Source organism: Puntigrus tetrazona, chromosome 12, assembly GCF_018831695.1.
Source record: "Puntigrus tetrazona isolate hp1 chromosome 12, ASM1883169v1, whole genome shotgun sequence".
Lineage (NCBI taxonomy): Eukaryota > Metazoa > Chordata > Actinopteri > Cypriniformes > Cyprinidae > Puntigrus > Puntigrus tetrazona.
The window spans coordinates 14,213,340-14,228,935 of NC_056710.1; the positions used below are offsets into that span (position 1 = coordinate 14,213,340).

Below are 15,596 nucleotides of genomic sequence, written 5' to 3' on the forward strand. Positions count from 1 at the left end.
TTTTTTTTTCCTTTGTGTGTCTGAAGCAATTGGACGAGATGTGGCGAGACGTCCGCTGGATCACCAATGCCCTGCAGTACGCCCGTTATAAACAGCCTCTCGGTTGGGTGCCAATCACCTGGCTAGTAGATGTCAGCGTGGAGCCTCCTGTCCAGAAGAATGACTCCACGTCCTCTAACACAGACTACGTGCCCTCCCTCGCCCTCTCCAGAAATGAGGAGGCGAAAGCCAACAATCGATGCGCGCTGTTTTTCGATAGCTGCTGTTCGTCCACGCGTAAAATATGTGTTGTGCTTGCTGCGTGTCTGTGTTGCGTATAAATATGTAGTGGGAAGGTGGCATTTGTTGGCAGCACAAAAGAAGGTTTCTGCTGGAAATAAATCGATTGTATCGACTTAATTATAATTTGACACACTTATTCTTATGATAAAACATTCTGTATTGAAGCTTTGAGGTGCCATGTGTTTTGCAGAGCGTCACAGGATGTTAGCTGGCACAAAAGGAGGAAGGGTTATCTAAAATTATGGCAATAAGAAAGCAAAAGGCGACAGTTTTCAAGAAACAGATGAAAATGACAGATTAAGCACACTTCTGTAAATTTTGGCTTCTTAAGATTTCCTTCTTTTTCACTAAGGATTGGCAAATTCACAGACATCGGTTGTCATTGCTGTGTCTGTTCTAGTAAGCACTGGGTCTTGATTTGATAGATCTGCATTTGACTTAGATGTTGCATAAATCTTGAAGTGGCAAATTTCTTATTTTACCTTTTAAAACGAATTGTTGATGATTTAATAATACCCAGACTGGCCAGTGTCTTCCTAAGTGCATTTTTTAAAAATAAAACCATGCATGTTTTGATCAAATACGCCTTTACATTTGTTTTTAATGTATTAAGAAAATGAAAAAACATTAATTAAAAACAGATTTTATTAAGTCCACTTAAATATTATTACTTATGTGGTTCACTGTGTGCAATAAATTGCATATTGCCTGTCTGCTGGGTGTTTTACTTTTATTTTCAGTCTTTTATATTCCACATTTCTCAGGATTTATAATTATTCCATTATGTGTATGTGTATTCACATTAAAATACAGAATAAACATTAAAATACAGAACCTTTACTATAAAACTATTTTATATAAACTTTTAATAAATGTATAATTACATTATTTAAAGCTTAGTATGTGCAAAGTCACAGTAAATTGATCTATATTATAAATATGCATTACCATTCAGAAGTTTGGGTTGGTAAGTATTTATTTATTTGATTCAGTTTTTAAATAAATTAATATGATTATTTAACAAAGATGCGTTAAACTAATGTGAAAATGTAGCTTTGCAATCAGCGGAATAAATTTTACATTATAAAATATATCGAAATAGATAAAAACTGTATTTTAAATTGAAATAAAATTTCACAATATTACTATTTTTTACTGTATTTTTAATCAAATAAATGCAGTCTTGACTCATTCTAACCGTCAGTTCTCATTGGCTATTACACCCGTAATTTTGCACATTGTTCATCCAATTAGAATTTAGGGGCAGAACTGTCCTTTTATAACGTTTCATTATTTCATTATTGAAGCGGATAAGCAATGTTATGCTTATTAATTCCAGTGGACTTCTTATAACGTTCCCTATATCTTTCAGAGTCCCAACCAGGTTCAGATGAAGAGGGCTGTTCGGAGGTCTTTCTCCCAACAGACAGTGACTACGACTCCAGCGACGCTCTGAGCCCTCGTGACCTGGACTTAGTTTACTCCTCAGCCCAGGATCTCTCCCATCAGGCCGTGCACGTCCTCAGCGGTAGCGCTCCTGGCGTTCTCCAGATGCACGATCTCAAATACAGCGCGTGCTCCAAATCCATTCTGGAAACCGAATCGTGCACCAAGGACATGGAGGACCTGTCGCTGTCCTCTTACTCTGTGAAGACCACAGACAAGCCGTCCCGCTGCAAGTTCCTGGCCGATCCACCAACGAAGCGTAAGCTGCTGTCCAAAAAGCCATCCCCAGAGGAGTTACTTTGGCGGGCGCACCGCTGGCTGCGCGTGCAGAGCGAGAGTCACACTCCTCGCTCTCCGAAGGCATCTACACCCGACAGAGCGACATCGACCTGCCGCTGGAGACGCCACTCTCCCTACCGCACTCGCCCACTACCTCCTACAGTTTGGATGAGTACAGACCGCCCTACAGGAGTCTAAGCCCAACGTTCGCAGGATCTTTGTGGAGTCGTGCAGCAAGACGTCACCCTGCAGAGATGCCCGCACTGGGAGGAGGAGGAGACGGGATTGAGAGGAGCTACGGCTAGAGAGGCTGGATTGGGATCTGCACTACAGCAGAAGCTCAGGATGTGGATTCGGACGAGCAAGCGAGCGAACAAGTGTCAGAGATCCTCAGCAGCACTCTTTAGGATGGTGTGAGCGTTCCATCATGCTGGCGTGTGGTTTATCATCGCTTGAATGGCCTCTAAGCTCCAGAACTACCTTTTCCTCTCCGAACGCACACTTTACAGCTCACGGTTGTAATGGTGAACACTTAGCCTAATCAATTCTTGCATCCTCGCTGCAGAGGATGAAGTTGCTAGTCAACTCTGCGGGACTCATAAATCATGGCTCTGACTGTTACAATGTTAAATATCAATGCAACGTGAAACAAAGCACTGCTTTTCCTCAGAACTTGAAATTGCCTCAGCCAATAGAGCCCAACAGTGAGCGCCCATTTTTCAGCTGCCTTTGTTCTGAATGTATTTTTCCCATTTATTATCACCATAGGGGTTTCGTAAATGTCGTCAGACTGAAAGACTTTAAAGACATGAACAAAACCCAAACCAGCTCTATATTTGATCTATTTGTCTATTTATCTATTTTATCTAAATGCACAACCTTGTAACATTTTTTTTTAATATTTGTATTATTCATACACACACACACACACACACACACACATATATATATATATATATATATATATATATATATATATATATATATATATATATCTCACAGGTGTAACGATTCACCTATCATGTATCGTAGGATTCATGGTCATTTTCCATTTCCTTGTTAGTGGAGACTTGAATGAACAGAGCACCTGCATGTCATTATTTAGTCGTTTTGAATGCACTTTTCAAAGGGGGCGATGTCATTTCCTCATTATCTTCAGCTGGGATGTTCCCATGACAATGAACGCAGTACTATGCGCATCAGCAGATGTCGCTGTTTTGAGAGTCATAAATGTCTTTTTTAATTGTTGTTGCCATAACCGTTACAAATAAAATATAAATATATGCTAATATATGGAAACTAATATGTATAAAAAACATGATCACTAACAAGGGGATTAGGATGATCACTTTGATGATTTAGAAGATGACCATGAATCGTACAATACATAAATCGCACACCCCTTTATATATATATATATATATATATATATATATATATATATATATATATATAGATTTATATTATAATCATTGAATAAATCATGATAAATCACATCCAAATTAAAAGTTTCCTTCACATAATATGTGTGTGTGCTTTTCATAATTATTATTATGTATAGCTATAAATACACATGCAGTATATATTTTAAAATATTTTTTATTTTAATTAATATAATGTATTTATATTAATATAATTTAGATTATATATAAATATGTTCAATAAATAAGCATAAAAAATTCTTAAATATATACATACATATGTGTGTATTTTCATATACATAATAAATACAAATAGTACGCTCACATTTGTTATTTAAATACAAATTTTTATGCTGAATGTGCGGTTAATGTGTGTGTGTGTATAATATATTTTTTAAAAATCTATCTCTGGTTAGTCTTGAGTTTTGAAAGATTTAATGGTTATTAGTTAAAAAAAAAATCAAGCTCTCTGGAGAAAATAAATGGGATTTTTACATCTGGAAACATGCTGTTGGGCTCTGTTGTAGTGTTTTTAGGTGAAGAGTGGATATTTAGGTGATTTGAGGGTCGGTTGAAATTCAGTTTATGTGTTTACTTGCTATGAAAGATCGATGTATCTGCTAATTTCACTGCCCATTTAGTATTGTTTGCTCTTACTATTGATGTATGAAGTGGCATCATCCACTTTACGCTACATCTGTTTCTAATAGATTGCGTTTCAGTGTTCAGAAACTCTGGATGAATGAAAAATGGTCCCATTACTACAGACTCTGTTGCAAACACGAGCCCTTTTCAAATGAAAAAGCTGGTAAGTAGTTCTAAGGAAAGAGTGCGTGACATTTGTTCCACAGAATGTGTTTCATTGAAAAATACCTTGAGTTTTGCAATGTTTACCATATGATGGTGGTTTGTGGCGTGTGATTGTTCACATTCGAAGATTTGCTGTAATTTGTTTGTTTTTGTTCCTATTTATGCTGGGTAACCCACTGTTATGAAATGGCAATGAAAACCACTTATGTTTTACAGGTTGAAGGAATGATTAAAAACTGCACTTTTGATATATACAGTATATTTGCATCCCACAACTTTTACTGTAATAAGAGTTAGACCTCGTTTGACCAGAGGAAGGAATTTTATTTGCTTGTACCATAAATTTGTGCCACTTATATAAATATACATTTGAATGATTTGGAAGTGGATTATTCGTCTCGCATAATTATTATCATCACAGCACTCGTTTTGTCAATAAAGCCATAGATATTTGAAATGAAATGCAAGTTATGGTCTAAGGGCATAACCAAAAAGGTAGTATGTTTAGTTAACGCATTATTAATTCTGTAAAACTATACCACATTCATTTTTGCAATGATTATTACGTAACAGATTCATTGTGAATATAGTATATATTTATTCACATTATCCATGTGTATGCCCTAAAATTAAGTGAAATATTTTTCTCCCGATTGAAAAGGGCAGCTTTGCGAGCAACCTTGTGAATGTGTCTGTTGCAATGTTTCAACAATTTATTAATGTTTGTAGTGTTTTTTATGAAAAAAGAAAGAAAAATGGTATTTGCACAAAATGTTGGATTTCAAAATATATATATATGTGTGTGTGTGTGTGTGTGTGTATATATATATATATATATATATATATATATATATATATATATATATATATATATATATATATATATGCACACATGCAACTGGATTTCTCCTGTGAAGGATTATAAAAAAAATGAATTCATCTTCCGGTTAATGTACAGAGATGTCAGCTGGTGCTCCAGATCCTGTGGGTAAATGCACTGTTCTGACACACCGGTGTGCTCAGTATGCATTCAACACAAGCCCACAAACATGAGGCATTATTTATCATATTTCATCTTACCTGTATTCCAGTTAAATAATTGAACTCTCTGCAACTGGCGTTCCAGTTAGAGTATTATTGTTAAATTATATGGTATATTTGTCTTGATACCTTTATACTGTGCACAATGCAAGCCAAAACAATTAAGAAGCATCATATCTGTATATTTTTGCATTATGCATTTATTGATCCAAATAATATATTTCAGTATTGTATTTTTGATGGTTGGTCCCATGTCATAGTTTCTGATGTAATTTGTTTGCTTTTTGTGATGCATCTTGAATATGACGTTGTGACAGATGTATTTAAGTCATAAAAAATAAACATTCCAGTGTAAATATTTTAGATGTTATTTGTTTCTTTCATTTCAGACCGATTCAAGTCATTTTAATTGTTTGTGTGTGTGTTGACTTAAACAGATTAAACAGAGGCAGATTTTTGAGTTTTCGTATAAAATCTCTACAAAAATAAGTTGCATGAAGCTGTTTGCCTTAAAATTTTAAGTTGGCTTTTTTTTCAGTGTGTGTGTAATAATACTGAAATAATGCAAATATAAAATCTGTATTCATACAATGTAAGATTAACGTTATCCAACAACATGCTTATATATATATAGAATGTTGTTGGATAATGTTAATCTTACATTATTTCTGATAAGTGTTTAAAAACTGATATTAAACTTATGAAAGTATAATTATGAAATTCTTCAAAGGTTGCCTACAGAGTTTAAAAAAATTACAGTAAAACAAAGCAAAAAATATTTTTCTAAACATTGAAAAAAAAATAATAATTATTATAGTTTTCATTTTTTTATACATTTATATGAAGCTTGGTGTACAGTGTAACCATTTTAAACAGGTCAATACACTAAATTATTTAATGTGGATATTATTTTATTTTATTCTAATACATTCATAATTTTATTTGTGCGTATTTAATATTTTGTTTAATATTTTGTAGAAATTGACAGGAAGCTCGGTTTACAATGTTAACAATTTAAACAAACAGATCCGAACAGAGACTTTTTGTGTTTTTGTGTGTATGTTTGTATTTAAACCTGAACTGACCGCATGTTAGAAACCGTAACTTTCAAATAGAGCGTTCAAATTGCTCCTTGTTAGATCATCAAAGGTCTTCACAGGGAACTAAACAAAACAAATGACATTTTTATCTAGCTGGGTCATGAAAGAATCGGGAATATTTTGACCTCGAGCTGGGAGGCCTTCTGATCTGTCATTAAGATTAAGTGAACTTCAGAGTCGGATCAGACATTGATGGTCATGGAGGCGCGACTGGCCTTTGCCCAGATATTCCGCGAAAATCAAAGGACAAATATACCTCCAGATGATTTGAAACACGTGGATCTGGCCGTCAGTTCAGGGAAGAAAATGAAAATGTATGTGTATGTTGGAAGCGAACTCAAACCGTGGCGAATATTGCTATCGAGGAGATGATCTGATGATTAGGTCTGGAATGACGCAATGTCCTAAAATTGATAGGAGTCTGTTTGAATATGGCCTCTATGTGTCCAAACGCACACTTCCATGGAAACCACTCTAACACAGTTAAACAGTCATTCGTACAAATTACAAGACAGAACGAAGGAGTGCAACAGTTCACAGGTTAAGACACTTATTATGAGTGACATTTAATACTAAGACAGTATGGCGTCTGTTCATCACAGATGCATCAATCAGTTTTATTTTTCGCATGGAGGACTCTGGAAAACAGCGTAGCTCTTTATTTGGCTCTCAGAAATGTCTTTGTTCGCCCGGTCCTGCGTTCTGTAATTCTAGCCGGAGGATAGGCCATTTTCAAGGGCCACGGATTCCTTCGTCACTACAGTCGGTTGGCAAGCTTATCTCAAAAACATAATTTCAGCCCACTTCCTTTCTTTTAAATAAGAAGTCGCATTCTACTGGCGCGGACACTCGCTGACACAGGAGCAATCCAGAAAATTGCTCTAAGGTCAATTTAAAGACTAAAGAGGAGCAGAGGAATATCATAGGATGTCTGAATGCCACCTCGTCATCGCGAGAAAAGCCAAAGAAGCCATTTCATGGGAACAGTGGCACCCGTTGATTTTAGAGTAAGATGATATCAATTGGGAATGATTTAAACAGAACAACTTGAATTGCTTGAAAGCACATCATCGTTAATGAAAATATTTTTGAACTGAAAGCCATTTTTGTTTTGTTTTTGGTGAGCCTTATACATCCTTTTAATCTCTTATTAGTATTTATTTTAAACGATGAAGGGGCGAAGCAGTTTGTTTTAAATTATTACTGATATTTTACACAAATTTGCTGGCGTGTGATGTGACCATTACACTTTTAGAAAAGGCTCGTTCATTCAGGCCTAATGTTATAACCTTGTCGATATTTGACTCAATAAGAAAAAAGTTACTGTATTTCTTTAAAAACATGTCCGTAAACTCTCTCTCTAACCTAACAGAAGACTGCGTCCGAGATGAAGCCAGTGCATCAATTTCAGGTAGGTTCAGAATCCTGTACATGAAACTGTCGACATATATTGTCACGTCTTTGGATCATTTGTTGTTGTTTCGGTCTCGTACCATGTGCTCTGTGTTCCCTACCTTTCTTCGTGTTAATTGTGTCATTGCCTTCACCTGTGTCTAGTTAATTTGGTGATTTCCTTGTGTATTTAAGTCCTGTGTGTTTGCGTTCAGTTTGTCCGATCGTCGAGGTTCATACGTGTGGTTTATGTTCTGCCAGCCTGTTTGTATATTATTATTTTGTCCGTTTGAAGAGGATTAAAACTATTTAAAGTTTATTTATTCTAGTCGAGTGCTCCTTCACGCTAAACCACACCGTGACATATATAGGCTAATGTGTTTTTTTTTTATCTGAAAAATGTCACCCCTAACAACAACGCAACTGACTTAATATTCCAGTTTCCGTAACGTGGTATATGGTGTAATTATTGCTTCACTGATTAACACTGTTAAAATACACAATGTTTATACAAAATAAACTATTTACATTATTACAAATGCCTGCAAAGGGCTGTTAATTGTTACACTTACAGGACGATCAAATATTGACCAAACATTTCATTCAAATATCCAGTTTGGTCACCTTTTTTACGAGAGAAATGCTACAGCATTTTACATTTCATTTCTTCAACAAAAACGTGGACATCACAACCCATACCAAAATTAACCATGGTTTAATTGAAGTAAAAAAAAAAATCTGCTTTTAATTTGTGTAGCTAGTTTCTGAATGCTTGAGACCATAAAATAAATCACACTGTTAATAACATTACAGCCAGGTTGGTAGTTGTCTAGAGCTACAACTGTATTTTATAAATTATACAATTTATTTAGTTACTAATATATTTTTCTTAAAGTTCTATTTTAACCTCAATTTAATATATATATATATATATATATATATATATATATATATATATATATATATATATATATATTTTTTTTTTTTTTTTTTTTTTTTTTTGAGGATGAGGCACAATGACACTATTATGTTTAGGGCACCCATTAGGGCACTTAAAAAAATTAGGGGTAAAAAAATTATAGATTATAAGACATAGCCTAGTTTGTTGCAAGTAGCCTACTACATGCTTGTTCTTCTACGTTTTACATTAGAACAATTATGAACAAATGTGTCCAATTTATGTTTCAGCCAAGTTTACACAGATCCTAAAGAGCCGTTTCTGGTCCTCGCCGCTGTCATTGATCTTTTGACATGTCGCTCGTGCGCATATAGCTGCGCCGGCAGAGGGCGACCGACTGTAGGCATCCCTCCAAACGGACCCCTCTACCCCACCCACCCCATATACCCCACTCCAGGTCCATCCCACCCCCCCCTCCCTAAATAGAAGGAGGTGTCGTGGAGCTCTGGCAACAGACCCACAATTGAGAATGGGTCTTTGGGTTCTATCGCGACCCGCGAGGATAAATCAGACGAGCCAGGTGATTCTCAGTTCGGCGCCCGTCACCAGAAACCATGCGGATCCTCAGACACCAGGACTCCGGATTCAGACGCGAGAGCCCGCGAGCTCAAAAGGAGACCGGGTCCGGCTGAAAACGCCTGATGCTGTCATGAGCCCTTCTGCTGATGGGAACCTGTGCGTAAAAGCGGAACGAGACGCGCGGAATGACCACAAAGTAAACACTGACACAGCGTTCTTGGATCCCCGATCGCATTTACGCGCGAAGTGACACCGAGGACAGTGCAGTTTGAATTGAACGAACACTTTCTGAGGAGAACGCTCGTGGTAGACACCGCGCGCGCTGGAGACTGCGCTCTCACGGCTCGCCAAAACTCAAGCGAACACTCAAGCGCGAGGATTAATCAGCCGAAAAGATGGATAACGTGCCGTATTTTCTGGCTACATACGTGCTCATTTTCTCCCTCGGATTCAGGATAGAAGAAGGGATGTGCCAACATTACTACCTCCTCCGTCCCATTCCCAGTGACACTCTGCCTATAGTGGAACTCAAGGAGGACCCGGATCCCATACTGGACCCTAAGGAGCGGGATCTGAACGAGACCGAACTCCGAGCCATGCTAGGCAGTCAATTCGACCAGAACTTCATGTCCATCAGCCCACCAGAGGACAAATACGCAGGACAGGACGACCTGAACGAGTCTGAACTCTTCAAGCGTCCCACCGGCACCATGCCCAAAGAAATCAAAGCCATGGAGTTTGAGATCCAGCATGGGAAAAAACACAAGCCCAGTAAGAAACTCAGAAGGAGGCTTCAGCTGTGGCTGTGGTCCTACGCCTTCTGCCCGGTGGTGCACACATGGCAGGACCTGGGGAACAGATTCTGGCCCCGCTATGTGAAGGTGGGCAGCTGCTACAATAAAAGGTCTTGTTCGGTTCCAGAAGGGATGGTTTGCAAACCAGCCAAATCCAGCCATTTTACGGTTTTGCGATGGAGGTGCCTGCAGAGAAAGGGTGGGCTCAAATGTGCCTGGATACTAGTTCAGTACCCCATTATATCAGAGTGCAAATGCTCCTGCCCGAACTGAAATAAGCTCCAGGCTCATTCTCACATGCACTGTCCAGTGTAGGAATGTATATTTGATGTATATGTTGTGCCATTCTAGGTTACACTTTACATTGGTGTTCATGTTACTGTGTAATTTCATACAGAAGTACTGACGAGTGATGCTGACAAAACTTTGTGTACTTAACATGTGATTCTTTTGTGGAGCTGCTTGGTATTATAGTCATTATAGTAAATAATTATAGTAATATGTCTAACATGGACACTGTAATGTAAAGTGGTGCCTGATTCATTTATATAAAAAGAAAAAAGGTCAGTATTTGCCTATAATATCCAGTGTCTACTGTAACTTTGGTTGTAATGTAACTTTATACATATTTATGTCAAAGAACATTTCGCATTCAAAGTGCGTTTATTGAAGGAATTCCAAGCTTTTTCCATTATTCGGAAAAAAAATACTTTATCTTTATACACCTCAGACGGAGATTATAGATTACAGTCTCGGTGTGCTGTAAATATAAGGGAATGGAAAATAACTGCTCATGTAAATTAAAAGAAACTATTTATTCTTTATGTCCATGTAGTCGAAATGCATTTAAAATAAAACCACTAAAAATGGCATGAACTGTTTTTTTTTTTGCTTATTTCACACACACGCAATCCGCTTAACATGCGCTGCATGCAGCAAAAGCCGCCAGCTGCTATTTATAAAGCCCTCCGCGCTGATGTGACGCTAATTGAGGTGATATTATTTTAATTTGACTTATGAAGTCAAGTCTGGATCGTAATGGACAATTGGTGATTCGTATTCCTCGGAGGGAGTGGATCAGTTACTTTGTTTTTTTTCCTCCGAGACGCCATTCCGTCCTCAGACAGTCTGAAGGGTCTTTGTAAAAGGATTAAAAGTTAAAGACCTTCATTTTCAGATTCTTTCATTTAATCTGTGTGGCGCCTGAAACACATGCTGGATGGATGATCACATGTAAAAACATTCTCTGCTCTGTCTGCTGCCTAAAGTCTGCTGGCATGAACAGAACAACTTGACCTCGCAAAGGAATGAAGATACTGAAGTTCCGCTCTGTATCGATTAGGTTTAAGCTCCTTTTTTTCGACGAACGTCGCGCGAATGGCTTTGACTTTTTTGTTTCGCTATATTCAGGCATTTATCCATCGCGCTGCAGCATTTCAAAGAGTCAAAAAGCAAAACCCGGTCAGCGTATTAACAGTTAATACATAGTTTTAAAACCAAAATGAAACTTTCCCTCGTGGCAAAAAGCGAATCCTGCTTTTGTTGCGTAGATTTTGACTTAATCCACCAGTACATTGTCCAGCATCACTTGGTTTTGCACACTAAGGAGGGTTTACGTAAAGGAACATTACGTCTTTATATTACTTTTCAGCTATAGCTGCAGAATAAAAACGCTGCCTGTTCCTCCAGTTTTCCAATAAGCTAAGATTATGGACCTGTCACTCCACTCTACTTAACAAGAAATGCTGTGTGCCAGTGTCTTTCTTTCTTTCTCTCTCTCTCCATGAGGCGTATTTTCACACTGTGATAACTGGGCAGCACCATGCGTGATTTTCAACGCCGGCTTAATGTACCTCAATCGACGACCCTCAAACCCAAACACCCATAGATGCTCTGAATGATCCCGTTTCATCGCTCTAAGGGCATCGCATCCCGGGAGACATAACTGGAAACTTCATCTCGCATAGTAACATGCCACCCAAGTTCTGGAGTCCATCCAGTATCACTAACAATCAGGTGTGAGGAACAGTTGCCCCTTTACACACTGCACCCATCCCGTGATGAAAGCCGGTCTGGCCACCCAGGCGCTCTCTCTAACCATGACAGAGCGGAAAAACCACCAGTCATTAAACGTTCAGATTGTTTTTTTGCACAGACACTCCCTTAAAGAGAAAAGCTTCTCATTGGTCTGAACCTCATGAGTGTTTCCTGGCGACTGCACTGAATAGTTGGAGGATGGAGGAAACCCAAACCGAAGGAACATGGGGACGTGAGTAGGTTTGTGGGCAATACCAATGGGCTGGAAACTCCTTACTAAAAAAGAGCTCCAATATCATTCACAAATATATTTACATAATCATTTAATGGTTCAGGGTTTAAAGTTCATACAATGTCCATCCTTAAAGGTTACTGGTGTGCAGTGTTTTGGCTCATGAGTATGAGCGGCAGTCATCATGGGAAAAAAGGTTTGAATAAAAGAATGTATAATATATTAAAGAATAAAAACACTTATAATATTATATATATATATATATATATATATATATATATATATATATATATATATATATATATATATATATATATATATGGCTAAATGTTAAAATTTTAGATGGCTTAAAGTTAATTAATTGGATATATATATATATATATAAAAACATATACATCCACTTTTCACTTTGTATGTAAAATATGGTATATGAATTTTCAGTATTAGTCCCAGGCCTTTGGATACCACTATATAATAATATAATATATAATATATAATATATACATATTTGACCCTGGACCACAGTCATAAGTCATAAGTGTCAACAGATCAAAACTGAAAAAGGACTATATTATAGGACTATATTATTAGTATCTAAATACTAAGAAAATCCCCTTTAAAGTTGTCCAAATGAAGCTCTTAGCAATGCATATTATTAATAAATTTTTTTATGAATTTAGGAAATGTACTAAATATCTTCATGGAATTTTTTTTATACATGTATATATATATATATATATATATATATATATATATATATATATATATATATATATATATATATATATAATTTTATCCATACAATGTATTTTTAAATATTGTTACAAATATACTCCAGCTACTTAAAACCGCTTTGTGGTAAAGGGTCACATATACGTTTTTGTTTTTGTAGCCTATGCTGCGAGGTTCCATTAGCTTTTTGTTTGTTTTTGCTGTTCTACTTTTAAAGCTGGACCAAATGAGCCTCCAAAAAACAGAATCAGCCTCCAACTGTGAAAGCATATCTGTAGAACCGACAAATGATGTTGTTTTCAACATTGGCAGTGAAATGTGTCACTTTACAGCCTTGACTTGTCAACGTTTCTCATATTTTATGAGAGTGTGACATTCAAAAACAACATGTGGTAAAACTCTTTATTATAGCTTACATTTACAGTTATGCGAATGATGTCAGGAAGAGACATGTATCAAAATAAGCCTCAGGCTGATGTCTGTCACTACTCCGCTTCAAGAAAATTTACTTCATTTTGCGTTCTTTTTTCTCTCTCTCTTAAAATCTCAATAGCATTACATTCTTTCTGTGTGTGCCTTAGACTTCGTTAAAATGCTGTTGTTAGGCACCTTTGAAAATGCCCAGGTGTTATCAGGTTATCTGAGTGTGCTCTTGAGGATGATATCGCCGCGAAAAAGGTCAGCGTGATCTCAGGTTCGTACCAGCGATCATAGCGATGGGGTCATGGGTATGATTGCATGTCAGAAGATCAGAGCTATATTTGCAGGCGTGCAGGCACAAACCGACTTTGAAGTCTAGGAGAGTCTGTCCCAGATTTGATTAAAGAACATCTCCATATTAATGAAAGAGGAACATCAATGCATCTGGACCAAAAATGGATCCGAACCCAAAAAAAGACCAAAATGCATGCAATATTATTATTTTTCTTTTACATTTAATAAAATAACAGATTTGTATCGTTTTTATGATGGTTTTTATTATGCTTTGCAACCTAATTCTGGTTTCTCGCTGAAGAAGAAAAAGAAAACAACAATTTGAATCTGAAAGCAAATCTTGAGCACTTTACTTCAAGGTTGACAGATAGAAATGCCTAAAACCCCTTCAGCCTTCAATTTGAGCTCAAGTTCTCATCATTTATTCCCCTCCAAAAACACTACACAAACATGAGGGATGGCAAATACTTGACTCAACCGAGGTTTAATCAAACCGCAAGCTTCATCTCCCTTTTGTTCCTCCTTGCTTTTTTTCCCTTAAGAAATTGGCAGCGGAGCCCTATAATTTTCCCCCAATCGCCAGGCCAATGTGGGCTCTGTGCCATCGTTCCACCCTTCGCTGTCTATATTGTAAAGAACGGACTCGTTCCCGTAGCACAGGAAGGATCTCTTCTTCTGTATTCACAACGCTTCGAACAAACATTTTAATCCTTTACTGAAAGACAAATCTCTGTGTACGCAGTTGCCACCCGTATGCTTCGTTCTCGATATTTTCAAGTCCAGATCGGGTTCCTCTGTTTGAAATTTCACAGCGCTGTCGTCATGCTCGGCTGCTGCAATAGATATTTACAGGAGATTAGATGAATGTATGGAGGTTTCATTTGTAATGAGGTGGAACAGATCACCTTCGGTCCGTGTGGAAACCGTATTTTGTTTGCGTTCAAGCTAATTAACATCATGGAAGCTCATCAAGAGCTCAACAGCTGAGCCGCCAGGGAAATCTGTGGCAAACTGAACCAGCAAGGCCCAAAATCTCGGCCTTTCGCCGTCCAGATCAATTACTCATATAATTTAGGAGTTGGACTGAGAGGTGTTTTGGATGGCGGCACTGACACGGGCCAAAGCAGGAACTATTTGCCCTGCATTGATTCTCTACGCAAAAAGCAGGAACCATCACGTATCGGCCTGTGGCTGTTTGAAGGAGGTTGGACCGGTGTTGAAAGTATTGGCAAAGCTGATCCATAATAAATGCACCCAGCAGACTGTGGCGCCACTCTCGCGTGTGCCTCCGCATACGAGCGTTGCTTTTGTGTGTGTGTTGGGTGAGTTTGCGAGACAGCATGTGAGCGCATGTTTTTGTGTCCGTATATGTAATGGAATCAAAATTTGTAATTCCTCTTGAACGATAGCCTCCACTATTTATTTCCAAATGCACGCTCAGGACTGAAAGGTTATGGATCGCAGCCTTTCTTAACATGAAAAGCGGCGTAACAGAAGATGTGAACAGTCGTAAAAGAACACTGGCGTTAAATGTCTCGGCTGCGTTTTCCAAAGTAAACGAGTGGTGTTTTTGATGGATTGAGGCGGAAGGAGAATCGCTAATCCAATTTTCTAAATTAATTCATCTTTGATTCTTTTTCTACTGTTTCACTGCCAAACAAAACAAACACGTAGCTATGTTTAATCTAATTGTTTTAGGATCCGTCGGTCTAAACTATCATGTCTGACTCAGGGCTGACTCTTATTTAATGAATGTGCTGACTTCATCCACTAATACGTGAATGTATTTGTACAATATTATTATAAGCATGAAGAATTAGTAGGTATATTAAAACAAGA

At 37.5% G+C, this 15,596-nt stretch overlaps 2 protein-coding genes across 2 annotated transcripts in view; both read left to right on the forward strand.

Annotated features, from left to right (window-relative positions):
* ankfn1 (ankyrin repeat and fibronectin type III domain containing 1) overlaps positions 1 to 2,312 on the forward strand; it is a 32,070-nt gene extending 29,758 nt beyond the window's left edge. The window contains 4 exon segments of the mRNA XM_043254362.1: positions 27 to 193; positions 195 to 240; positions 1,657 to 1,987; positions 2,089 to 2,312. Coding sequence (XP_043110297.1) covers positions 27 to 193; positions 195 to 240; positions 1,657 to 1,987; positions 2,089 to 2,312 — 768 coding nt within the window.
* Positions 2,313 to 9,604: 7,292 nt separating this feature from the next.
* nog3 (noggin 3) lies at positions 9,605 to 10,770 on the forward strand. Its single transcript, XM_043254131.1, has one exon. It carries the CDS (start codon positions 9,644 to 9,646, stop codon positions 10,313 to 10,315), a length of 672 nt encoding a protein of 223 aa, XP_043110066.1. The 5' UTR covers positions 9,605 to 9,643; the 3' UTR covers positions 10,316 to 10,770.
* The last annotated feature ends 4,826 nt before the right edge of the window (positions 10,771 to 15,596 follow it).